Genomic DNA, 25,788 nt, shown 5'->3' with positions numbered 1-25,788 from the left:
AAATGTGAAGTAGAATAATTTGTCTATAGCATAAAATCAAAAAGGAGATTATAGAAGCTATGAAAGAACATCAAACTCAAAAATTAGGTGGGTAGAGAACGGAAGATGTGAAATGGGGGAGAGAACTAAAAAAAAAAAAAAAGAAAAAAAGAAGAAAAATTATTTCAGAACAAAAAAAATCAGTCTACTGCATTAAGAGAAAAAGACAAAAAGGAAGACAAGTTTAAAAATAAAAAAGATATATAAAGAGATAAATATTTTGAGACGAAGTAGTAAATATAAAAGATTTTTAAAATCCATGCTAAGTATAAAGGGCAGGGAGGGAAGACAAAACAGTGGAATAGACAAAAAATGACAAAAATGGTAAGAAAAGATGTTCCTAACATAAAAGAGGACTCAAAAGTATACATTTAGTGAAACTTCTCAACAGTGGCACTTTATGCAGAAAACAATGGAGTGAAATATTTGCTTATCCAAGGAAAAAACGTGAGTCATGGGTTTCAATCCATCCGAACTAGCCTTCAAGTACAACGACTGCAAACAAACCGACACGGACATTCAGTAACTCATGTAATCCTGTTCCCATTAACGAGTCCTCTGCATTTACTCACCTCTAGAGCAGGGGTCAGCAAACTCTGTAGAAAGCCAAAGAGCAAATATTTCAGTCTTGGTAGGTCAGATGGTCTCTGTCACTGCCACTCAACCTCTGCCACTGCAGTGTTTTAAAAAGTAGCCATTAACAACGTACGTGAATCACTGAGCAGGTCGGATACAGTTTGCGGACCAGAGTTTGCTGACCCCTCTGCTAGGGAACGAGCTTCAGACAATCCACAACCTAGGAAGGCACGGACACAAGGTGCTGAGCACTCGTGCAGATTTACTGCAGAGCTAAAGTCGAAGTAATGGTTATCAGGGTACGCGGCACAGTTTGTGATGCCTACGTGCTCTGTTCTTCTAGATACGGTAAAAGTATTTTTAAGAAATGGAGAATGGTGAATGTACTTGGAAAGTAAAACAAGCACTCAATATTTTAAATGTACCAATGTCGAATAAAGAGATATTACTTAATTTTATTAACAGGAGAGAAGGAGAGGAGGGAGAAGAGGTGTTAGTTGATTAAAATATGCTCATAGGAATAAACCAATTTACAAGAGCTAAAAAGGGGAAACTGAAGGCAAAAATAACCAAGAGAACGAAAACATGAACCTTGCTATATAAAGACATATCACAGCAAAAACACACAAGCAAAACAAACAAGGAAATAAAAAAGAACACATGATGAAAGACAGCATGCTGTTTAGCCAGAGAAGTGAAATATACGGAACATATATGCAATTGCTTATATTTTTCAAAAGTGAAAGAATAAACCATAATATTTGAAAAAGAAAAAAAGGATTTTGTATGAAAGAAAGATGTAGGGTAGAAGATCCAGGAATAGAAACAAGAATCTTGTGGAGCTGACTTTGAAATTCCATACAATTTTATTACATGATTAAGAAGAAAAATTAAGTTAAAAAAACTTTTTTATGTTTTTATTTTATTTTTGACAGAGAGACAGAGTGCGAACAGGGGAGGGGCAGAGAGAGAGAGAGAGAGAGAGAGACAGAGAGAGAAAAAATATGAATCTGAAGTAGGCTCCGGGCTCCGAGCTGTCAGCGCAGAGCCCGATGTGGGGCTTGAACTCACAGACTGCGAGATCATGACCTGAGCCGAAGTCGGATGCCCAACTGACTGAGCTACCCAGACACTCCGAAGAAAAATTAAATTTAAGAAGTAGTTCTTAAAAATTGAAAATAAAAAGGAACAAGTAGGTTTCTGGCATAATTACACATAGAAAAGTCTCAGTTCAACAATTTAAAAACACAGTAATTTGTATATACTTACTATACCTTTTAAGTAAAAATCAAAAAATCTGAAAAATAAAACATAAAATGTTTTCAGTAATTGTCTCATTTATGTAATGCAGTAGTGATTTGCAGTAATGTAGACTACTTTGAACTGTGAGTAAACCAAGTGAGTAATTAATGTCAGTGTCCCTAAGACTGAGATTTTTGGTGTGGCTGAGAGCTCTAGATAGTAATATTGATGCAAATTAGTAAAAATACTTTAGCCTTGAATTTGAAATATCAGTATAAACTCATAATTTATTTCTTTATCTGAAAAAATGACTTATGTTTCCTATCTCTGTGCATTAAAAAGGCACAGAAACAAGAATGAATAAAGCAGCAAGGAGTGTTCAGAATGCCCTGGTTTAAGCCTCTATTTCCTAAGGAAACCAGGGTTTTTAGAAATGACCACTGACACCGGGTATGGAGCAGAAACAACAACAACAACAACAAGGGGCACCTGGGTGGCTCAGTTGGTTAAGCAAGTATCCAACTTCAGCTCTGGTCATGATCTCATGGTTTATGAGTTCAGCCCCACGTGGGGCTTGGTGCTGATAGCTAGGACCCTGGAGCCTGCTTCAGATTCTGTGTCTCCTTCTGTCTCTGCCCCTCCCCTGCTCACACTCTGTCTTTCTCTCTCTTTCTCAAAAATAAGTAAACATTAAGAAACAACAACAGCAAAATGTACAAGTGGGCCTGGAATAACTTGTCATCCTGGGAGAAAAGGAGGCTAGGCTTAAGTGTCTAGATATGAGGTGAGGGTCATGTCAAAAGGATACAGGAAATCCATACACTGCATTCCTTAAATTTACATTATGCTGTATGTCAATTATATCTTAAAACTGGGGGAAAAGGGGACATAGAAGCCATCCTGAAGCAGCATCCAGTGGCCAAAGATGGGATAACTTAAGCACTGTAAGAGTAGTAACTGAAATAGATCAAAGCACAACAAATGTACAAATATCCATAAGTTCATAGTCACATAAAAAAATCATTAATTACGTTTAGAGAATTTTAATGAATAAAACTCATTTCTTTTGAAAACTGGTAAAGGAATCAAGCACTTACCCTCCTTTAGTGGAGGTAAGTACCTCACAGTAACCAAATGGTTGCTGAGGGGAACTTTCTTTTTATGGAAGTGTTCCCATTAATAAAGATGACTGATCAAGGCATGATGTCCACTTAGCAACCTTCAATGAATAAATAAATCTAGGCAATGATAATTAACTCATTTTGATAATAGCACAAAATGATTATTATATACCTCTCGAGGGAAGTACGCAGCCCAAATCAATCTCGATCTATCCGTTTAACAGAAATAAAGGAAAGAGAGGGACAAAAGAAATACCATGGAGCTATGAAAAGCTCTACACATCATTTCCTTTTCGACAACAAAAAACTGCAAGAAAGCAAAAAGCTAGAGAGAGAACCTACATATTAAACCCACAGAACCTACCAAGAGACCTATAATCACAACGTATAGACTTTATTATGAATTTCAACTCCAGACAAAATGAAATCCAAAACAGAAAAAGGTGTCAGATAAATCAAGGCAGTGTGAGCACCAAATCTGATGATACAGAGAAAATGATACAACCTAAAGGATTTGCTTCAAAATAATCCAGGGGCGAGTAGCCGAGTAGACAGAGAAATGACTGTCATTTGATCGTATGATGGTAACTGCTGAAGTTGGGGTAAACAAAAGGAGGATCATGTTTAAGTAGATTTGACCGTGGATTTTACTGCGGCAAACTATGAAATACTGTCCTATTTCTGTACGTGGTCTGATTTGAAGCCTACCGAAAAAGGGTTGCCATTTCATCCTTTTTTTTTCTCTTTGAATACAAGATTTTTAAATGTAACTGAAACTGTTTTGCAAAAAGTCTAACACTTAAAACACACAATTCTTCCATAAAGACATTACGTATGTTCGCGCCTATGTGTGTGTGCGCGCGCGTGCACACACGCATACACACACACACACACACACACACACACACACAGGCCTTGCTGGATCTGGTATGTTGATGGGCAGACCTATAAAACATCTTGTCTTTAAAAACAAGTAGCAGCTGCCATCATTAAACATGATGCCAAACATTTAAAAAATCTCACTTAAAAAATGTATAGCCTTTACATAACAATCTTTAAAAAAGGTTCTTAAAACTGAGATGATTCTGTAAAATTTGGCAACCGACAAAAATGGACTAAGTAATTCCGGGGATACCAGGTTTGGGGACTTAACTACAGTTTTACATAAAGGGATACACAATTATTTTCAAGTGTGCCCTGGAGGTTAGTTTGTGATAGGTCACACATTGGAAATGCGCAGCCACGTCTGACCTGCAGACGAGCTGTTGGGCTTGCACAGTCTAACACCTAAAGACCCGGAGATTTCACGTAGCAATCCGGATTCGACCGTCCTACAAGCAGCACCGGGAGAGAGCGCAGGAGCAGGTGGTGCTTCCAGAAGGGCACACTCCTCTTTTTCACCACAGTCCCTACCTTCCCTGAAGGGTAGGTAGGGCCGGGCCCCTTTACGCAGGTGAGTGGGAGATCACTGGCTAAAGCCCCACAATGTTCTGAGGGAAGCTTTCACCTCATTTTTAACAAAGAAGTGGACACAAAAAAGACAGTATCTGTAAAAGCCAGTATTATTCGGTTTTGCACTTTTTTTTTTGCACTTAAAAATTTTTAAAACCTTAGCATTTGTTATTCTTACAGCACAAGAAGAAACACTATCTGCATATTTTTAAATACTTTATAATTTTTTTAAAGTGTTTTTAAATTTTTAAATTCTTTCAGGGCAGTAAGGCTTACCTTCAGATCAAGGCTGTTAAGGCTTATGACATCATCATCTTTCTCTCTCCGCTTTCTTTTCTGTATGAAAAAAAAGATTTCATTCTTATACAGAAGGAATGCATGTTACTTCATTAAACAGAGACTCCATAAAACCGGAGAAATCACGTTAAAAAAGTGAAGCTGTACTCATAAGGAAATTATTTCTATGAGGGATCCCAAATCACTTCTAGCATATATACTGTTTAAATAGCCCCCTTGACTGAATCATCTCATGCTGCGAATTTCCATTCCATTAAAAACCCTTAGGTAAAGTTTTTTCAGAACAGAACTCTTATGTAAGTCGAGGGCTGTCTGTACTTGTTAGAGAAAAAGTAAAATATGTTTTAAACACAAAGGCACCAATTTTTTTAAAAAAAGGAACACATATTATTTATCCTATAGAGGGAGGAGGGTCTTCACTAGGAAAAAAAATACCCTTTTCTCATGGCCCAAAGTAATGAAGACTTGTTGCCTGAAGCAGGATTTATAAGCTAAGACCAACACGCTCCTAGTTATTAGTCGTTGTCCTCACTCGGCCTGCTGGTGCCTGTAGCGGCAAAACTGTGCACAATCTTTAATTTCTGTCTTCTCTCACTATTGAACAATGCCTCAGTAACACATCACCCACCCACACCTCAAAATAACTTTTCAGATCACCAGTGACACAGCCTAGCTCTTGCAATTCTCAAAACTGACCGGCCAGGGCTCCCTTCCAGGACCTGGCTCCACCCCAAGGAGAAACTGGGGGGAACGGAATCAAAATCGAGCAGGATAGGGACAACAGGACAAAGGAAAGATAAAGTCCAGATGGAGGTGGGGAAAATTGATGGAGCCTGGAAATCTCAGAAGGCACCACAAAAACAAGAAGAAAGGGAGCTCTGTGAAGTCAGAAAAGTTATCTGAACCAAGCCTCTTTGTAAAGTTTTCAGAAGAACTAAACCCACATTAAAATGAACAGAAAATTCTGAGTCAAATCCTACACAAAGTAACTCCAGGAAAAAAGAGAAAAGGGCAAGAATAACATCCCTACCGGGAATGAAAACACCTCAGAAGGAAGTGCTCAAAAAAGCAGAGCAAAACTATGACATGCTATTCCAAATTTAGCTAAAAGACATTAAGAAAATGGAAGAAGACATGAGAGAACAATATACATAAATCAGGATTGGGAAACACTAAAAAAAAATGAAGGGACAAGAAATCTTAATTGATCCTAAGGTCATATCTAGAAGATCTGGAAAAACTGTGAATATGATCCTAATTTTGAAAAGCAAACTAAGCAAAAATCCTGCATGTGTGTATCTTATATGTGAGGCCGTGTGTGTTTGTAAATAATTGTATGAGCAAAAAAAAAAAATTTAAAAAAGGGGGCTCCTGGGTGGCTCAGCTGCTTGGACGTCCAACTCTCGATTTCGGCTCAGGTCATGATCTCACGGTTGGTGGGTTCGAGCCCCACATCGGGTTCTATGCTGACAGTGTGGAGCCTGCTTGAAATTCTTTCTCTCTCTCTGCCCCTCCCTCTATCTCTCAAAATAAATAAGTAAACTTTAAAACAAAAATAATCGTACCAGCAACACAAAGGGACTGATAAGGAATCGCTGACTCGGCTTAGAGTGGAGGGGCTGGGGTGGAAGGACTGAGGGAGAGGAAGGACAGGAGCAGGAAACTGCCAGGCAAAAAGAAGTGTACTGAGGGAAAACTCTCATACATGACTGTACTTATGCATTTATATAAAGCCACATGCATGTGTTAGCATACGTATGAAGAAATTTAACAGATTTTAAAACATTCTACTGTGTTTTCTTTCAAATATTCTCAAGCTGAACTTTTCACATGGATACATTCCATCCACCTGGAATTTGTGGGTACCCGGTATGAAGTGGCACAGCTAGCTGCCTCTCCCCCACTACCGCGTGCCGTAAGCACGGCTCCTCGGTCAGCTCTCACCTGCACGCCACGTCCCGGGCTCTCTTTCTCACCGCAGGTCTACCCACTACACCCGCACCCACGTCACGTGCCCGTAGTTACCGTACCTGTGGAGGAAGTCTTAACAGCCCACACGAAGGAAGACATTCCCCGACTTTCACATGCTGTTCTGGGCCTTCGACTTTTCTTCCTGAATTGTAGAGCGAGAGCTCTAACACTCGAGTGGGTTTTCTACCAGAACTGCACTGAATTTGTAAATATGAGGTGTCCTGACATTCTAATCTTATTGAGTCTCTCCTTGCTTGACTATCTCTCCATTTAATTTGGTGTCTATGTTCTTTATTAATGCTTTCCAATTTTTCCCATAAAAATCTCACAGATCTTTTCATAGATTTATTCAATTTTAAAAACTGCTTTTGTTTCAATAGGAGCATCTTTATAAATTACATTTAATTGAATATTGCAAGTGTATATACCTTCTGTTGAATTTTTATAAATTGTATAGCCAGTAATCTTGCTTGAACTCTTACTAGTTCTAACAGCTGCTATTAATATTCTCTTGGATATTCTGTGTAGACGGTCATAGTGTCCCTAAGTAAAGACATCCTACTGTCTCTCTTGGATATTCTATGTAAACAGTCATCTTGTCCCTAAGTAATGACATCCTGTGTCTCCTCCTTTCTAATGTGAACAGCACTTGTTCTCCTGTCTTACTGTCATTTTTGCAAAATCAAGTTTGGAGATATTTCTCTACTAAGGTTTTTCTGTTTGAGTTTAGACTTGTCATCTCGTAAGGGAAAGAAACCAAGATGAAAAAAGTTTCAGGGACGATATAGAATTGTATTAAAGTCAGGAAACTCTTGCTATGAATGCTTTACTGACCAACAATACACGTAATTTGTATAAGAGTACAGAAATCTTAAAAGAAGTCCCCAACAGAAATATAAATTAAATACAAAAGAACAGAATACAAATGAATATGTATTGCCGAACCCAACAGCACACGACCAAGTAAAGCTTTGCAAACTAGAAACAGAATGATTTTTGCTATTTCCCCCAAATAAGGAAACGTAAAAATCATGCTCTATTTGTACATGTTATTTATACAATTATAAGGTAATGAATTTTTAATTATAAAAAATCAATTTTCTGGTGTGAGTTTGCACAGTTAGATGCCTCTGTAAATCTCATTCTGAAAATAATGAAACAGTCCCTCTATACGAGGATGATTAATAACAGAAAATAATTCATTCATCCTATATACTATCTGCAATCATTTTTATACTTTTCAACCAAGAAAAAAAGCTGTAAGACTATGTACATAAAAACAACTTCATGTCTCATCATATATTCTCTTAATTTTCACACTGGTAGGACTAAGAGGAAGGACTGCATAAGGCTAAAAATAAATAGATCTGGTACTTTTCAAGATATATTTTGTATTTAATTGAAATAAATTTTTACCTTGTTAGCAGAAAAGAATTACATCAGGCCACCAAAGATGTAACTTTGTAACAGTTACATTCACATACATTTACATACAAAGATGTAACAAAGATGTAACAGTAACTCTAGACCTCAAGATACTCAGATAAGTACAGACAAGTGAACTGGTACACCAGACTGAAAGACAACCTAAGAATTAATCCTATCAGTGTCTTAAAATAAAAAAACCTAGTTTGCTACTCACCAAAGTGAAGTCCCAATGGGGGCCAGGTGTTAAAAATGTGAAGGAGCTACCTCTCCGAAGGGAATGTCTGTAAAAAGGAAATTCAAGCAATAAATAAATTGAGAGTAACTTCAGTAACATAAAGCAGTAGACACATAAAAACCTACCTTTTTCATAGGTTCAAAATTGTTTAAAGCAGCTTTTATTAATCAGTCAATTGTGAAAATAAAAATGAGGGAATGCAAAAAAAAAATCGGGGTGTAAGTTCTGGTCACTTTTAGAATCTTTATAAAAGTGAAAGGGCCTTGGTAAAATTAATAGACAAATTAAAAATAATTCACCAAACCAAGCAGGGTTATTTTAGAAACATATACATGATTCAGTAGTAAGTAATCTACTTATACAGCATATTAAACTAATAGGATAAATGAGAAGCAATAAATGATGCAAAAATTGTCTAATAAAATTCAACATGCACACCTAATATCTTAAGAACAAGAATAAAAGGATGCTCAACATAATAAATAAAACCCAAATGCAATTAATTTGCATTTGTTTACATCTCTTCCATGCACTGATTTTTTTGAAAAATTATGGTTTAATTAACCAAAGGGGGGAAAAAAAGAACTCTGAATAACTACATCCAAGACAAAGATCTCAAGCAAGATTAAAATTTGACTAGGATTTTGTCTGTTACTATTAAGTGACAGATTTTTCTTCTGTGTTATTTTTCCATTCAATGTAAGGAATTAAGTAAGAAAATCCTTATAACAAAAGCTGTCTTCACCATTATAAAATATAAACCTCTATGTTTGTGAAACGTGTAGAAAATCACAAAACATACCTCGCACAGGAAATACAGCTTATAAACTATACTTACCATTAACCACTTCAGATGTAAATATATATAAAATGGGTTTTCCCTCATACCGAAATAAATGAAAATTAAAGGAGAAAAGCAAAGGGTCTTTATTTAGAGCTTGCTAGAGGCGAGGGAGTCCCCCACCATCACTGACCAAAAGGCAGACCCAAAGGGAAGTCTTCACGGTGGAGAAAAGGGAAGGCTTCAGGTGTGCCCAGATGGGACGCTATGGGCCCGGAAGCTGAGGTGAGTGCGCTTCCTCTGCGATTGCCTGGGAATGCACATTGGACTTGTTCTGATTGGTTCAAAATTGGAAGGAGAAAAATTAGGGAATCTCACAGTTACTGATGAAGCCTGGCCACTGTGGGTTGACTGTTACAAAGTTATTGCTCAGCTTTCTGGATTCTAAGGCCATTCTCCATTTGTATATTCATTCCACTTCTCACCCTTGATCCTCACGGTCTTTGTTCACTATAAGTTACAGAAATACCACAGATGGCTACTACACCCACAAGAATTTGCAAGCTTAAATCAAATACGAGGGCTTTGGTAGTTTTCTAAGCTAAATATAAAGCAGAAGTTTGTATTTTGACAAGGAACACAAGGGAAAATGGCTACAGGGAGAAAGAGGATATCAAAAAGGCTTCACAGAAGAATCGACACTTGAGTAATACTAAAGCTGAATCTGAGAAACAGCAATTAGCAAAGCATACAAGAGCTTTTTGGGGCTTTTTGGGCAAAGGGAACAGCACACGTTAAGGGGGAGTGAAACGAATTATATTGGAGAAACTGTAGGTACAATAGTTCCTGATGTTTGCGTATCAAAAGAAATAAGGAAGGGCCTTCCGGAACAACCCTTAAAGAGAATGGACTTGATCTTGAATACGTAAGGTGGCAGCTGTCAGCTATGGAATTCTAAGTAACAAGAAGGATGAACTGGAAGAACGCAAGACTGGTCAGAAAGACCAGTTAGGAGGAACCTCCACTACTGCTTCCAATAGATGGTAAGGGGCTAACGCAATAGCAGCGAAGTTAGAAGCAGATTAGAAAGAGGGTTCAATGACGAAACCGGTAGACTGTTCCTCTTCCTCCCTATGCCGGTTCAGTTCAGTGTCTACCAAGGTTGCTGACATTGGGAAAATACAATTCCACTAATAATAATTAGAAATAGATGCTGAAAGATCTTAAGGCATTTAAAGCAAATATTTCCTAAAAATTGTTTGTGAAAGATTAAAACACAGTAAGCCTGTTATTACTCTTAAAGCTGTTTTTTTTTTTTTTCTGACAGCCTCTTTAGAGGAGCTAGATAACTTAAGAACTAGTTTTCCTTGTCACTGCAGAAAAAGTAACAATGAAGACAACGGTATGATTCTTGATAAACCACTAGAATAGGTACCGTATTTAGGTTAAACCAACTGACATCTGAAATAATTATAATCCATACGACTAAACAAGTCGTACAGGTTTATAAGGTTTTATAAGGTTTCATAGGGAAAAACGGGACCTTCATACCATAAGGATCCATTGATCACACTTTCTAAAAACACTGCTCTCAGTTCTGTCAGATACTACGTGGTTTGTAAGATCATCAGTGGGGAACTGTGCTGAGAAGCAGCAATTAGGATTTCTCAGAAGATTATTTTTAATCGAATGCAAATATTCATTACAAAGTAGTAATCACGGTGGCACTTAAAATATTCAGTAAGTACTTCCTTAAGACAAGTGTTGAGGAGAGCACAAAACCAAAGTTACTCATTTCTCTAGAATCAACCAAACTGACCCCAGAATGAATTTGATGTTTGAAAGCTGGGAAGAAAAATAGCTCTTAGGAATTTTAAATAGGTCAACTGGAAAAATACTTCTTCCAATCATATGGCAAGATTCTTTCCAGTACAGGCTGTAATCAGTTTTACAGTAATGCTATTTTTTCCCAAGTCAATAACAAGCACCTATTTGTTTTGAATACTCATGGAAAAAAAGAACCCAATAAACAAATTGTGCCCAGAAATCATGTAAGCCAGTGCCAACTTTTAAAAATCTTGGTAAGACATGCAGTCATCTTTCACAGGGGTCAGACTCCAAATGTAATAGCTATTTTAGATCCTTGTGGGAAAAAATGTTTGATTTCATGAAACAAAAAGGTTATAAGTGGCCTTTTCAGAAAATACTAAGTACAGTCCATTTGAAAAGGTACCAACAGCTGAAATGAGAACCCCATCTTCTTAGTAATTTGTGTCCGATGCCTTTTCTACACATCCAAACCATTACAATGCTTAAAACATAAAATAAACACGAAGGAACAAGCTTGGTGTAGTAAACCATGTTTTCTATTAATCCCATTGGGATTATTCCTTGGCCTCTAACATCCGTACTTCCTTTCCTACCTTTTGGTGTGGTTGTGAACAATGTAAATTATTTTTACACTGAACTAGTTTTGGTCTAAACAAAACATAACTACAATTATAAAGTTGATGTTCAAAAAGAGAAAAAGTTCGTTAATTCACTCTTAAACCAAATTGTGTTTTCAAAGATTATGATTTGTGTCATTCCCCTCCTCTATCATGGCACGTAATTAAGAGCTAAGTTGAATTATAAGGAGTGGAAAGGTAGCTCAATGAACATTTTCATAAAATGTACCGGACAACATAAGTGAGATAATTCTTCCAATTAAAGGGGAAAACCACAAAAATGTAAAGATACTGTTTTATTTATAATAAGGTAGATATTTAGGGGTTTACAATGAAAAACAACCAAAATGAGTTAGCAAAGTAATGTTTTTAAAAAGCTAGCAAAATAGAAGGACTCAAGATAGGAATATAGCCGACTAGGTCACTGACATTAGCAATAAGACTTGAGGCCTGGGGCACCTAAAACATGAAAACGTGTAACTGAAAACTGTTTGTGATGCCCCTGAAGCTGCTACGGAAAATTAGCCCCCATGTGGTAGGTAAAACAAGAAAAGAATGCAGCAGTTCTGAAGGACATTGGTCCCACACACAGCAGTGCAATGTCAGTAAATGACTCAGCCTAGTTACAGACTACTTACAAACTCCTGAAATTTAAAATTTGAATCTATTAATGAATGCCAAGGGTACCATGGATGTAGAAAGAATGATGAAAACTATTCTCTGTAGTTAACATTTGTTGATGTTTGGGATGCTGAACTACTCAGGTTCTCAATTTCTTGGCAAATTAGGCAAGACATAATGACAGATATTATTAAAACAATTCATTTATTTGGGTCAATGATCTGATGTACTGGACTGTTTGGACTGCTTTGCATCTTCGCTATTAGGAAATGATCTCTTTCGCTTCATAAAGGTGCTGCAGGAGCTGAAACTTAAGCAGACTATATCCCTTACCCTACTGGGGTTTTCTCAACTTTACCTGTTGAGCCCCAAATAATAGATACACCTTGGATCCTCTCTAGTCTAGAACAACACTGAGCATCTAGAAGCCAGCACACACACATTCCAGGTATCAAAACGTCCTACACCAATAGTCAAACTATCACATAGTGTCTTTAAAAGATTCAATTCCAATATCCTTATCAGGTTGCCTTGCCCATAGCAGGGAATTCAGGGGAGAGGGCACAGGGGATAACAGTGGCAAGTGACGGTGAGGGAAGAGAACAATCTCTAAAAGCATACATATTTAGAAATCTAGGACTTTGCAAAACAGTTTGGCAATTTCTTAAAAAGTTAAACACAGGGGCACTTGGGTGGCTCAGTCAGTTCAGCGTCCAACTTCAGCTCAGGTCATGATCTCACAGTTTGTGGGTTCCAGCCCCACGTCAGGCTCTGTGCTGACAGCGCGGAGCCTGGAGCCTGCTTCAGATTCTGTGTCTCCCTCTCTTTCTGCCCCTCCCCTGCTCACACTCTGTCTCTCTCTGCCTCTTAAAAATAAACGTAAAACATTTTTTAAGAAATAAAGTGGTGATTTGATGTGGGAGCAAATAGCCTTAGGAACTATTGTGGGTATCCTTTTATTTTTAGCAACTACATAAACAGTAATAATGACAATCCTAGATTATAAAGAACTGGCTCAACTACTTGTTTATATGTCCTAATTTAGTTTAAAACATGTTTGGAAAAACAGTCTATCCAAAGAGTTAAATCTCCTTAAAGGGAGCAGGAATCCTTAGATCTGAGTTTGCACAATGGCTGGCCTGGCTTAAGAGTGTACCTTTAGCCCTGGATATCATTCTACAAATTCATCAATTTTACTGGACAAACACAATTTAAAGAGTCAGTCCCATCACTACTGGTAGATCATAGGCATGGTATTATCTTTCTACCAATGGAGAGCATGACTTCACATCTGTTAAAAGGAAAATGTTATAAAATCCTTAAAAGGATCATATGGATTTACATTCCTGCCATACAAGTGATGTACAGTGTTCAGTAGATTCTCCCAAGGCCCCAAAGAGCAGCAATAGAATTATTTAAATGTTATTTATATCCAATAATTGTAGTATTTGCAAAGAAGAGCTCCTTAAACGTGGTTACATGAGTGATAGTAATTATTTTGTTGGTTGATGTTACTAATACGTCTCTTTAGAGATATTCTGTGGAGGAAGCGTGAGAAACAACATTAAATTAGGAGTTAGCAAATACAGGACAAACTTTTTCCAGTATCTAGCTGTGAAATTTCACAGAGCTTCACACGTCTCATGTATAAAAGAAGTTGTGCTAAATGCTAAGGCTCTCTCTTTCAGTACTAAAATGGGAGTCAGTTTTGTTTGTTTGCTTGCTTGCTTGTTTGTTTTGATAACAGCAGCAAGAAATTTACTGAATGCTTATTATGTACATATAAACATAGACGTTTATATGAGTTCTGTGCATGGACTCAATCCTTAGAGCAACTCTATAAGGCAGGTCCTATTTCTACTTCCACTTTACAGATGAAGAGGCCGATGGCATGTATCGATGAAACGGGCCAAGGCCTCCAAGTGGTCAGCGGCAGAACCAGGATTTACCTCCAGTTAGTCCAGCTCTACCACGCCGTGAAAAACCATACTACACCGCCCCTACAAGAGCTGACAACAGAGCTAACTGCTAAATACTCTGTGATACACAGTAAATAAGTGATAGTTCTGGTGTTTCCTGCAAAAAATACAAATAATGATACCTAATATTCTTGGAATACTTGCTAGGTCTAGGTACGTTCTAATGCTTGACATGAATTATGTCAAAGGATTTTCACAACCTTATGAGACAGATACTATGAAGTAAGATTTAAAGAGATTAAGTTCTCAAGAGCCGGAGTCTGAACCCAGGAAAAAGCCTTACTGTAAAGCCTCAACTCTTTAAAAACTAAAATTTTATTTGGTTGTGGGCCTCAGTCTAAAAGAATGTACATTCCCAGAGGAAACGCTGAATTGAATCAAAGGTGAAGCCAGAACAGACTCGGCGTCAGGGAAACTAGATCAAGAAAGCAGGCCGTCTTCCAAGCTCTGAATCCTATGGGAGGGCCCAGGGCTGTCCGTGCACAAGACCCTTTCCTACTACCCAGAGCAAAGAGAGGATGTAAGGGGAGGAAGGATTTGAGAGGCCCGCTGAAAAACCTGCACAGAAGCTTACACCCTACTGGATTGCAGCTGTTTCTACTCTTTCTTCCTCCTAATCATCTCTCCCCTGCCATGGCCTATAGCAGTCATCACACATATGATATGTTCCCCCAGAAGTAATATTTAGCAGGGCAAATCATCTTCATGATCCTTTATTTAACGCGACACAGACTTAAAACCAGCAGCCGTCCATTTCTCCTAGGTTCTGTGCATCCTAGCCATTTCTATCGCCCAGGGCATCCTCTAACCTACCTGTTTCTTGGTTGGTGGGCTACCATTAATAATTAGCAATAGGTATGGCTGGAAATGAGCTCCAGGCCTGTGGGCTGATTAAAGGTGGGTCCCGTCAACAGCAGTGTTCACCCATGTGTACATGTGTGCCAACACACGCACACGCACACTCACCCCCACCCCCAACCTGTGGTGACGAGTTTCACTTTAAATTCCTGACCGCACATTTCATGTAGGTCTTTACTCTGCCCAGCAATTACATTTCCCTTGTCACTTCCTCTCCTACTCTTGGAAAGAGCTACTTCAAACCTTTCCCTCTTCACTCTTCCAATACTCCCTCCTCACCCCCATCTCACTTTCAGCTTACGACTCTGACTCTGCATCGTATAATATTATATCCTGCACACTTACACTGTCCAATTTACCAACATACCATAAACTTTTCCTTCTCTTTTGTTACAATGTATAAGCTGTATTAACTAATTCCAAACCCTCCATTTATACATTGGGTTATATCTGCTCTTCTCTACTCTGAAAAGCAGCCAGAGACAAAACACATCCATTTCAAAAAAACAACAATTAATTATGAAATGTAAATAGGTACAATGTAACAATCTGAAGATAAAAATTGCCAGAGGAAGATCCTTTCTGAATAAGAGAACATAGGCAGTGCAATGATGTTGTCTTGAGGAAAAGCAGTAGTGTAATTAATGGATTTGTGAATTGAATTAGCTATTCATTTTCAGAGAGCAATATTTTTACTTGAGGGACCCACTAACATAAACTACCATCATTTGGACTTGGGTATTTTGCAGGCATTAACTCTACAATGAAGTATTGCTGCCAATGATAAAAAGTTGTGCTTTCAAATGAAAATTAGAATTTTTGAAAACTGTATCCATCGTTGTGAACATGACATCTCAACCCTTAAAAGCTTTTCAGGTGAGACCAGTGATTATATAAATGACTATGACCTTTTGATAGCATGTGACAATATGTTAGTATGTATCAACCTTTGGAAGATCTGCTTAACTCAGTACACCAGTATTTTCCAAACGACAAACACATAATGTCTCAAAATCATGGCTGAGTAAACAGATCTAAAGACAGTGGATTTTAATATAAGAGAATGAAAAGTTCATTGATACAATTTCAGATTCAAACTGCAGCCAAACATTAAGACACTGCCACTTGCCAAGTTTTGGTGTATTATCAAAGAAGAATACCCATAACTGTCTGAAAAGGCTATTAAAGGATTTGTGCATTTTTGAACTAAAAACCTGTGTCAGGGCAGATTTTCTTTATATACTCATATACTTCATTCTCTATATACTTCATCTTTATATATTGCAAGCAGCAGATATAAGAATCCTGCTCTTCTGTTAAGCTTGATACTAGATATTTATGAAACTTATAAAAAAACTCGACACTTCTCACTAATATTGTTTTTGAAACTCTTTCCTTTAAAAAATATGTTGTTTATGCAAACATAATGGGTCTGTTTTAAAACATTTAACAAAGTAATAATTTTTAATAAATATAATCCACATCAACAAAAGCTCTCTGGTATCAATAATTTAAAAGAAAGTACAGAAGTCCTAATGCCACCAGAATGAGAATGGCTGCCCTAGAAAAAACCTGCACAGGTACGGAAAGGAAATGCATGCCCGAAAAAGAAACATGTATCTTATATGAGATAACACATAAAACTCTGTCTGAATTATGGAAAGAGACTTAAAACGATTATAGTTAATGATATTTCATTGTGTGAAAGTATCATAATGTATTTAATTTCCTATCACTGTTTTTTCTCAATTTTTTACCATAAAGATGTGTTGTGACGTACTTTTTTACACATACACCCACATATACGGTACAATAACTTTAAGATAAATTCCTGTATGTATAATTCTCAGTTTAAATATATGCACTATTAAAGTTTTGTTGTATCTGCTAAATTTCTTGTCCAACATACATGTAATGGGAGTACCAGGAGGAGAAAGGAGCAGAAAAAATATTTGAAGAAATGACTGAAAACTTCTCAAATTTACTGAAAAACAATAACCTACACATCCAGAAAACGCAGTGAACTCCAAGGAAGATACATTCAAAGAGACCCACAGATAAAATCACAATAAAAATGGTCAAACATAGGAGAAAATCTCGAAAGGAGCAAGAGAAAAATGACTTGCTACTTACAAGGGAATCCCAGCAAGATTAATGGCTGACCTATCAGCAGAAACCATAGAAACCAGAAAGCAGTGAGACGTCATATTCAAAGTGCTCAAAGAGAAAGACTTGATAGAATCCCAATTCCATCAAAACTAGCTTTCAAATACGAAGGTGAAATTAAGACATTATCTAGATAAACAAAAACTGAGAAAATTTGTTGTCTGTAGACCTGTCTTACATATTAAAAGGAGGTATTCAGGCTAAAAGCAAGTGAGTCTATGGGGCGCCTGGGTGGTGCAGTCGGTTAAGCGTCCGACTTCAGCCAGGTCACGATCTCGCGGTCCGTGAGTTCGAGCCCCACGTCAGGCTCTGGGCTGATGGCTCAGAGCCTGGAGCCTGTTTCTGATTCTGTCTCCCTCTCTCTCTGCCCCTCCCCCGTTCATGCTCTGTCTCTCTCTGTCCCCAAAATAAATAAACGTTGAAAAAAAATTAAAAATAAAATAAAATAAAATAAAATAAAATAAAATAAAATAAAAGCAAGTGAGTCTAGATGGTCATTTGAATCTACCCAAAAAGACAAAGAGCACAAATAAAATCAGTCTAAATGAAAAAAAAAAATCAGTAAATAAATTAAAATGCCATTAATTAGAAAACATTCACTTAATGCAAAAGAAAGCAATAAAGGCCAAATAGAGAAACCAAGGTCAGACATAAAACAAAATGCAAAATAGCAGGCATAAATCAAACTATATTAATAGAGAACATTAAATGTGAGTGGAGTAAATCTCCCAATAGTAAGACAGAGATTGTTAGCCTGTATTTAAAAGAAATAAATATAATCCAACTATATACCATTGACTCTTGAACAATGTGGGGGCTAGGAGCACATCATGAACCACCCCCCAATGTGGTCAAAAATCCATGTATAACTTTTGACTCCTGCAAAACTTCACTAATAGCGTTTTGTTGACCAGAAGCCTTAAGTATAACATAAATAGTAGGTCAGCACATATTTTGTATGTTATATGGAGTATATACTGTATTCTTACTATAAAATAAGCTTGGGAAAAGAAAATATTAAGAAAATCATAAGGAAAAGAAAACAGATTTACAATACTGTAAAAAATCCACTTATAATGGGACCCATGCAGCTCAAAACCACATTGTTCAAGGATCAACTGTACCATCCATAGGAGACATACTTTAGCTTTAAAGATACAAATAGCTTGAAAGTAAAAAGAAACTATGCGAACAGCAAACCACAAGCTAGGCTGGTTATATTAATATAAGACAAAATAGAATCTAAAACAAAACAAAAAAACAGTTACCAAAGTTAAGGGAGCCATTTTATAATGATAAAAGGATCGATCCATCAGGGAAGTATAACATTACAAATATATATGCACCTAATAACAAAATAAAATACAGATAGCAAAAACTGACCGAAAAGAAGGGAAAAACAGACAATTCAACAATAGCGGCTTCAATACCTCATCTTCAATAATGGCAGAATAACTAGAAGATCAACAAGGAAATCTAAAACTTGAACAACTCTATAAACCAACTAGATCTAACTGCCATCTCTAGACACTACAGCCAAAAGAATATACATTTTCAAATCCACATGAAAAGCATTCTCCTTGAGAGACTATATTCTAGGGCATAAAATAAAAATATATTTAAAAGGACATAAATAATAAAAATATGTCCTCAACCACAAAATTGGCAATCAACAGCAGGAAAAAAATTGGGAAACTAACAAATATGTGGAAATTAAACAATGCACTCATAAATAATCAATGGGTCAAAGAAGAAAGCAATGGGAAATCACAAAATAATTCCATATTAATAATAATGCAGACACAAAATATCAAAACTTATAGGATCCAATTAAAGTAGTGCTTAGGGGGGAATTTATAGTTATAAATAGCTATATTAAGAAAAAAGTGTCAAATAAATAATTTTCCATCTTAAGACACTGGATAAAGAGGGGCAGAATAAACCTAAAGCAAACAAAGGGACAGAAATAATAAAGGTTAAAGTAGAAATTAATGACACAGAGAAGAGAAAAACAGTAGAAAAAAAAATCAATGAAGCCAAAAGCTGGTCCTTTGGAAAGATCAACAAAATGGACAAATCTCTAGGTCGACAGACCAAGACAATAAGAAGACTCAAATTACTAGAAATGGAAATAAAAGAGGAGGCATTACCACTTATCTTACAAAAATAAAAAGGACTATAAAAGAATATCATGAATAACTGTATGCCAACAAATTAAATAGTGTAAATGAAATGAGCAAATTCTTAAAAGACAAATTACTGGAAGTGACTTAAGAAGAAGTACATCTAGAACAAAGGAAGAGACTGAATTAGCAATTAAAAAAAAAAAAAAAATCCGCAAAGAAAAGTCCAGGTCCGGATGGCTTTATCCCTGGATCCTACCAAACATTTAAAGAATTAATATCAATTTTTCACTAACTTTTCCAAAAAACTGCAGGGTTTTTTTCCAAAAGGAGCAGGGAACACCATCCAACTCATGAGATCAGTATTACTTGATACCAAAACCAGACAAAGACACCAGAAGAAAACTACAGACCAATATCTCTTGTGAACATAGACGTAAAAATCCTCAATAAAATATTAGCAAACTAATAAAACAGTACTGAATTCAACAGTATAAAATTATACACCATGACCAAATAGGATTTATACCAGGAAGGCAAAGTTGTTTTAACACCTAAAAGTTAATGTAACACATCACATCAATACATTAAAAAATAGACCAAAGTGGGGGTTGGGGAGAGAGAGACAACATTTGACAAAGATCTAAAACCCTTTCAAGATGAAATCACTTAAAAAACTAGGAGTAGAAGGGAACTTCCTCAGTCTGATAAAGGGCATCTACAAAACCCCACAGCTAACATTTTAGTTAAAGGTGAAAGACTGCATGCTTTGCCCCTGAGATCAGCAACTAGATAAGGATTTTTCCAGTCTCAGTGATTCTGCTCAACAGTGTACTGGAGGTTACAGTGAGAGCCATTAGGAAAGAGAAAGAATTAAGGTATCCAGGTTGGAAAAAAGGAAATATAACTATTTATATTCGCTGATGACATAACCTTGTATGTAGAAAATCCTAAAGAATTCACCAAGAAACTTTTAGAATGTGTTCAGGAACAGTGCAGGACACAAAATCTACTTACAAAAATCAAGTGTACTTTTATACACTTGAAATGAAGAAACAAATTCCATTTACAATAGCATCCAAAAGAAAATATATTTACAAATAAATTAAGCAAGTAGTACAAAAGTTATACTCTGAAAATTATAAAATACTCCAGAAAGAAGTTAAAGATCTAAATAGTTGGGAAAACATTCCTTGTTCATAGACTGGAACACTGAACATTGCTAAAATGGCAATGCCCCCCAAAACGGATCTACAGATTCAATGTAATCCCTATCAGAATCTCAGCTGACTTCTTTGCAAAAATTGACAAGCTTGTCCTAAAATTCATATGGAGTTACCAGAGACCCAGAATAGCTGAAACAATCATGAAAAAGGAAGAACAAAGTAGGACTCGTATGTCTTGATTTCAAAACTCACCATAAAGGAATGATAATCAATAAGCTGTGGTGCTGGCAGAAGGATATACACACACGTCAAGGGAATAAAATTGAGAGTCGAAAAATAAACGAAGACACCTACGGTCAACTGGTTTTTCATAAGGTGCCAAGCCCATCTGGTGGGGAAAGAACAGTGTTTTCAACAAATGAGGCTGGGACAACCAGACAGCCACAGGAAAAAGAAATAGTACCCCTACGTTACACCATATATAAAAATTAACTCTCACAGATCAAAGACCTAAGTATCAGAGCTTAAACTAGAAAACATAGGGGTAAGCCTTCACAACCTCAAATGCAGCAAAGGAATCTTAGATGTGATGCCAAAAGAAAAAGCGACAAATATAGATAAATTGGACTTGATCAAAATTAAAAACTTTCGTTCTTCAAAGGACATCAGGAAACTGAACAGACAACCCCCAGAATAAGAGAAAATATGTACAAGTCATATATCTGATAAAGGACTTGAGCCTAGAGTAAAGAACTCTTAAAACTCAATAATGAAAAAAAGGACAAATAACCCAACTAAAAAACGGGCAAAGGATGGGCCACCAAAAATGGCCACATGATTCTGTTCATATGAAATGTCCAAAACAGGGCAATACAGACAGAAAGTAGATCAGAGCTTGGGATAAAGAGTGGGGAGGAGTTTGGGGGAGGGGAATAATAACGGAAGGAGATGGGGTTTCTTTTCGATATTAAAATAAAATGTTCTAAAATGGACTATGGTGATGGTTACACATATCTGAATACATAGAAAAACACTGTACACTTTAAATGGGTAAAATTGTATGGTATGTGAACACTGGTTTTAAAAAACCCAGTAATACTTTCACTTTTCTTGTATGTTGTTTTTCAAATTACTGTAGAGCGACCTTACCTACAGAAAGTTTTATATTTACGTAGGCTTATACATCAGTCTTCTTCCTTACGATTTCTGGATCTGATGTCAGCTTAAATAAGTTGTTTCTTGCTCCACTATTAACGGACATTACCCTGGCATATTTTACGTATTCTTGGAAATGTCTTACACCCTTTCTGGAAAATGGAATTTGGATTAGTTACTTCACTGCCTAGCTTTTCTCCAAGGCTCTTCTAACTTCATTCCTATCCTCATGCTGCCTGTGCCATCATCCTTTACTCAGACCTCATTTCCACCCTCACACGGAAAAATGGAAGCCTGCTGGGAAGGATCTCAAATTCCTGCTCACAACCTACCCCATTCCCCAAACTTACCTAAAAGTATACCACCCGTAGCTTTTAGCCAGGCTAAATTCTTTACCCTTAATTTGAGTTCCATCCTCTTCTGCCTCGTTGGCTAATCATCTCTTTTCTCCTGTCTCTTCCACTTCTCCCTCTACCTACTACCCAAGGATAACCAGTTTATCCCTTAAGAGTCTCCTGCACAAACTGTTGCCTCCCTATTTCTTCAAAGTGTAATCCACACTCAGGATTTCTTGTTTTCCAAACTCATTGCCAGCTATCAGATTCAAACACCCCTCACCTTTCATTTAGGCTACTGCAGACTGACTTCCCACCAGTCACCATCTGTACCTGAGATTTTTAATTTGGTAACCACAGTTGTGGTGAAAGGGACCACAAATTTGAAATTTTATGTGTATCAGCACTTTTCAGAAATAGTTTTTATAAGACTTAAAAGAGTGTTATGACTCCCAAATGCTACTTATTTTTCTCAATGAAGATGCAATGACATTTTAAAATGCAAGTATCACGTCCTTGGCTTCTCTTTCAGTATTTCCCCATCACCTTGGATAAAACCCAAACTCTCATGCATACAAGGCTCCTTCATCATGTGGTTCTTTAGGATAATCTCTCATCACTATCCCTAAATCCTCCCGGTGGTTACACAATTAGCACCTAGTCAGAGCCAGCTAGGCGTGATATCTAGAACTCCTGTTCATTTGCCTCAGGACCTTTCAGCATGCTTCTCCTCTACATGAAATCACCCATTTACACCTCTCTAACCTGGTCCTTCAAGACTCAGGGATTTCAACAGGAAATCATTTCTTGTTCTTTTCATAAGTGTTCCTTTTATCTGCATCTGTGGCATCCGGTTAGACCTCTACAGTGACTTTTATCACAATTATTAATTTATCTTTATTTTCTATAAAATTATAAACTTTTGAGTAAGCATAGTATTTTCCATACCCATATTTCTAGTGTCTGGCATTCACATGTTTCTTGAAAAATCACACCTCATTCTCTTCTCAACCCATTGCAAACATTGTAAAGTCAATATTTTAACTAGTCTATGGAAATGATCTAAGATAATATGCTCTTCTCATTACCAGATTTAATGGTCTTTTTGTTCCTTATCTAACTTAAACTTTCCAATCCTTCCTTATCACTAATATGTGACATAGTATCCCATGTCCTCCTCCTTGAAATCCTTTCTTCACTGGGCCTCTGAGGGACTGTTCTTGGTTCTTTTCTTACCTCACCGGCTGCCCCCAGTATCCTCTTTACCCTGACCTTTAAATGTTGGGAGGCCCTCAAGAGTTAGTCTTGAAATTATGTATTTATATTCACAATCTAGATGACTTCCCAGTTCCATGATTTCAGGTCTATTTGTTGACAACTCTCAAATTTATATCTGGTTCCATAGGTGGGTTTGCTTTATGAAATGTCACTGAGCTAAATGCTTAACATTTGTGCACTCTTTAATTCAAGAGTTATAGTTCAATAAAAGGTTAAGAAAAAGCAAAAAAGAGAGCAACGAGTAGAATATCAAATCACTGTGTTGTATACCTGAAACAAATATAACACTGTACGTTAATCATACTTCAATTTAAGAAAGAGAAAAAAAAATTGTGATGAACTCTTGCCTTCTCCTGTCAACGCCACAGTTAATCCATCTGCAAATCCTGTCAGCTCTATTTTCTAAATTTTTTTTTTTATTTTTTTTTCAACGTTTATTTATTTTTGGGACAGAGAGACAGAGCATGAACGGGGGAGGGGCAGAGAGAGAGGGAGACACAGAATCGGAAACAGGCTCCAGGCCCGGAGCCATCAGCCCAGAGCCCGACGCAGGGCTTGAACTCACGGACCGCGAGATCGTGACCTGGTTGAAGTCGGACGCTTAACTGACTGCGCCACCCAGGCGCCCCTCTAAATTTTTTTTAACATTTATTTTTAGTATATGTGCTGCCGAAGCGAGCACAACATTTATTTATTTTTGAGACAGGGAGAGACAGAGCATGAACAGGGGAGGGATGGAGAGAGAGGGAGACACAGAATCTGAAACAGGCTCTCGGCTCCGAGCTGTCAGCACAGAGCCTGACGCGGGGCTCGAACTCACGAACTGTGAGATCATGACCTGAGCCAAAGTCAGATGCTCAACTGACTGAGCCACCCAGGCGCCCCCGTCAGCTCTGTTTTCAAACACATCCCAAATATGAGTATTTTTCATGTCTCCCACTTTGATACGATGTCTCAACTACAATACCCTCTGCTTCTAGGTCCCGGCTTCTCTCGCCACCTAAGTCAGAGTGGTCCTTTTAAAATATAGATCACATCATCTGTTCCTGCTTCCCAACTCACTAATTCAAATGGTAGGTATCCCAGGTGCTGCACGATCTGGCCACAGCCACGTCTCTGACCTCGTCCTCTGTGCTTCTTCCCCTTGTTTCCTCCACTGGGTCTTGGCTTCTCTGCAGATCCTCAAACACACCAAATGGGATTCTAGCGCAAGGCCTTTGCACTTGCTGTCTCTCCCTCCAAATACTCACATGCCTTATTCCTTAAGGTCTTCAGATCTCAAATGTCATCATCATGGGAGCTTTTCCTTTTGCTCTTTTAAAAAGAGCAACACTGGGGCGCCTGGGTGGTGCAGTCAGTTAAGGGTGTGGCTCTTGATTTCAGCTCAGGTCGTGACCTCAGGATTCGTGAGTTCAAGACCCCATCAGGCTCTGTGCTGACAGCACCGAGCCTGCTTGGGAATCTCTCTCCCTCTCTCTGCCCCTCCCCTGCCCACTCACTCTCTCTCTCAAAGATAAATCAACAACAACAACAAAAGCAACACTACCCTCTCCTGATCTCTATCCCCTTTACCATGCCTTAATTCTCTTCACCGTATGACCACCTGATACTGTATATACTTGATGATAGTCTTTCTCACCCAATTTAAGCTTCATGAGAGGAGACCCTTCATCTATTTTATTCACCAGAATTCCCAGTATCTACAACACCTGGACGTGCCCAACAGTACAAATGAATGAATGCAGAATGAATCTAACACTGCCTCTGTTGGATATTTCCGAAATTCTATGTTTCTTAACTAGTCTTTCCATCTCTCAGGCTGACATGACTTCTCTTGCTCTTCCAACGCTCCTTAAATAGAGGCTGTAATCACTACCGAGATTTCACGAAGGTGTGAGACCACAAGTACTCTAAACCACAAAACAATAAAAATGTTTCTAGTGAGAAAACCCCTAGGTCTCTCTGCAGAGTAACTTAGCGATGGGCTTATAGGGGCGTCTGGGTGGCTCAGTTGGAGGAGCCTCGCTGGTTTCGGCTCGGGTCATGATCTTGTGGTTTGTGGGTATGAGCCCCGCGCTGGGCTCTGCAATCACTGTGTCAGAGCCTGCTCGAGGTCCTCTGTCTCCTCCTTCCTGGCCCTATCCCGCGCACCCTGTCTCTCAAAATTAAGTAAATGTCAAAAAAAAAAAATTAAAAACAAAACAAAACATCCCAATGGGTTTATAAATGGCTTGTCGATGAAAGGTGTCCTACCTCTCAAACGGGGAGCAGCACCTTCAGGCGTAAGTAGAACGTAAATTTTGCAAGGGACTGTGGTCTATCCCAAGCAATAGGTGAGACGGACCACAGGGCCTTTTGAAACGACGCGCAGAGGTGGAATTGTTACTTTAAAACCCAGCAAGCAGTTAACACGGATCGAGAGCGCTCGGTGTCGAGGCGCATTCTCGCTACATTTTACAACTTCTGGGAAGTGGGTCCCAGCTGAATCCCCACTTCACAGCTGAGGACGTGGGCCTAG

At 37.8% G+C, this 25,788-nt stretch overlaps 1 protein-coding gene across 1 annotated transcript in view; it reads right to left on the bottom strand.

Annotated features, from left to right (window-relative positions):
* NET1 (neuroepithelial cell transforming 1) overlaps positions 1-25,788 on the bottom strand; it is a 60,446-nt gene that overhangs the window by 33,549 nt on the left and 1,109 nt on the right. The window contains exons 2-3 of the mRNA XM_043563356.1: positions 8,341-8,407; positions 4,707-4,766 (exon numbers count right to left, since the gene is read on the bottom strand). Of these exons, the coding sequence (XP_043419291.1) occupies positions 4,707-4,766; positions 8,341-8,407 (127 nt within the window). The remainder of the gene's footprint in view (positions 1-4,706; positions 4,767-8,340; positions 8,408-25,788) is intronic.

The sequence above is a fragment of the Prionailurus bengalensis genome, chromosome B4, assembly GCF_016509475.1.
Source record: "Prionailurus bengalensis isolate Pbe53 chromosome B4, Fcat_Pben_1.1_paternal_pri, whole genome shotgun sequence".
Lineage (NCBI taxonomy): Eukaryota > Metazoa > Chordata > Mammalia > Carnivora > Felidae > Prionailurus > Prionailurus bengalensis.
This window is presented reverse-complemented; position numbering and strand designations above follow the sequence as displayed.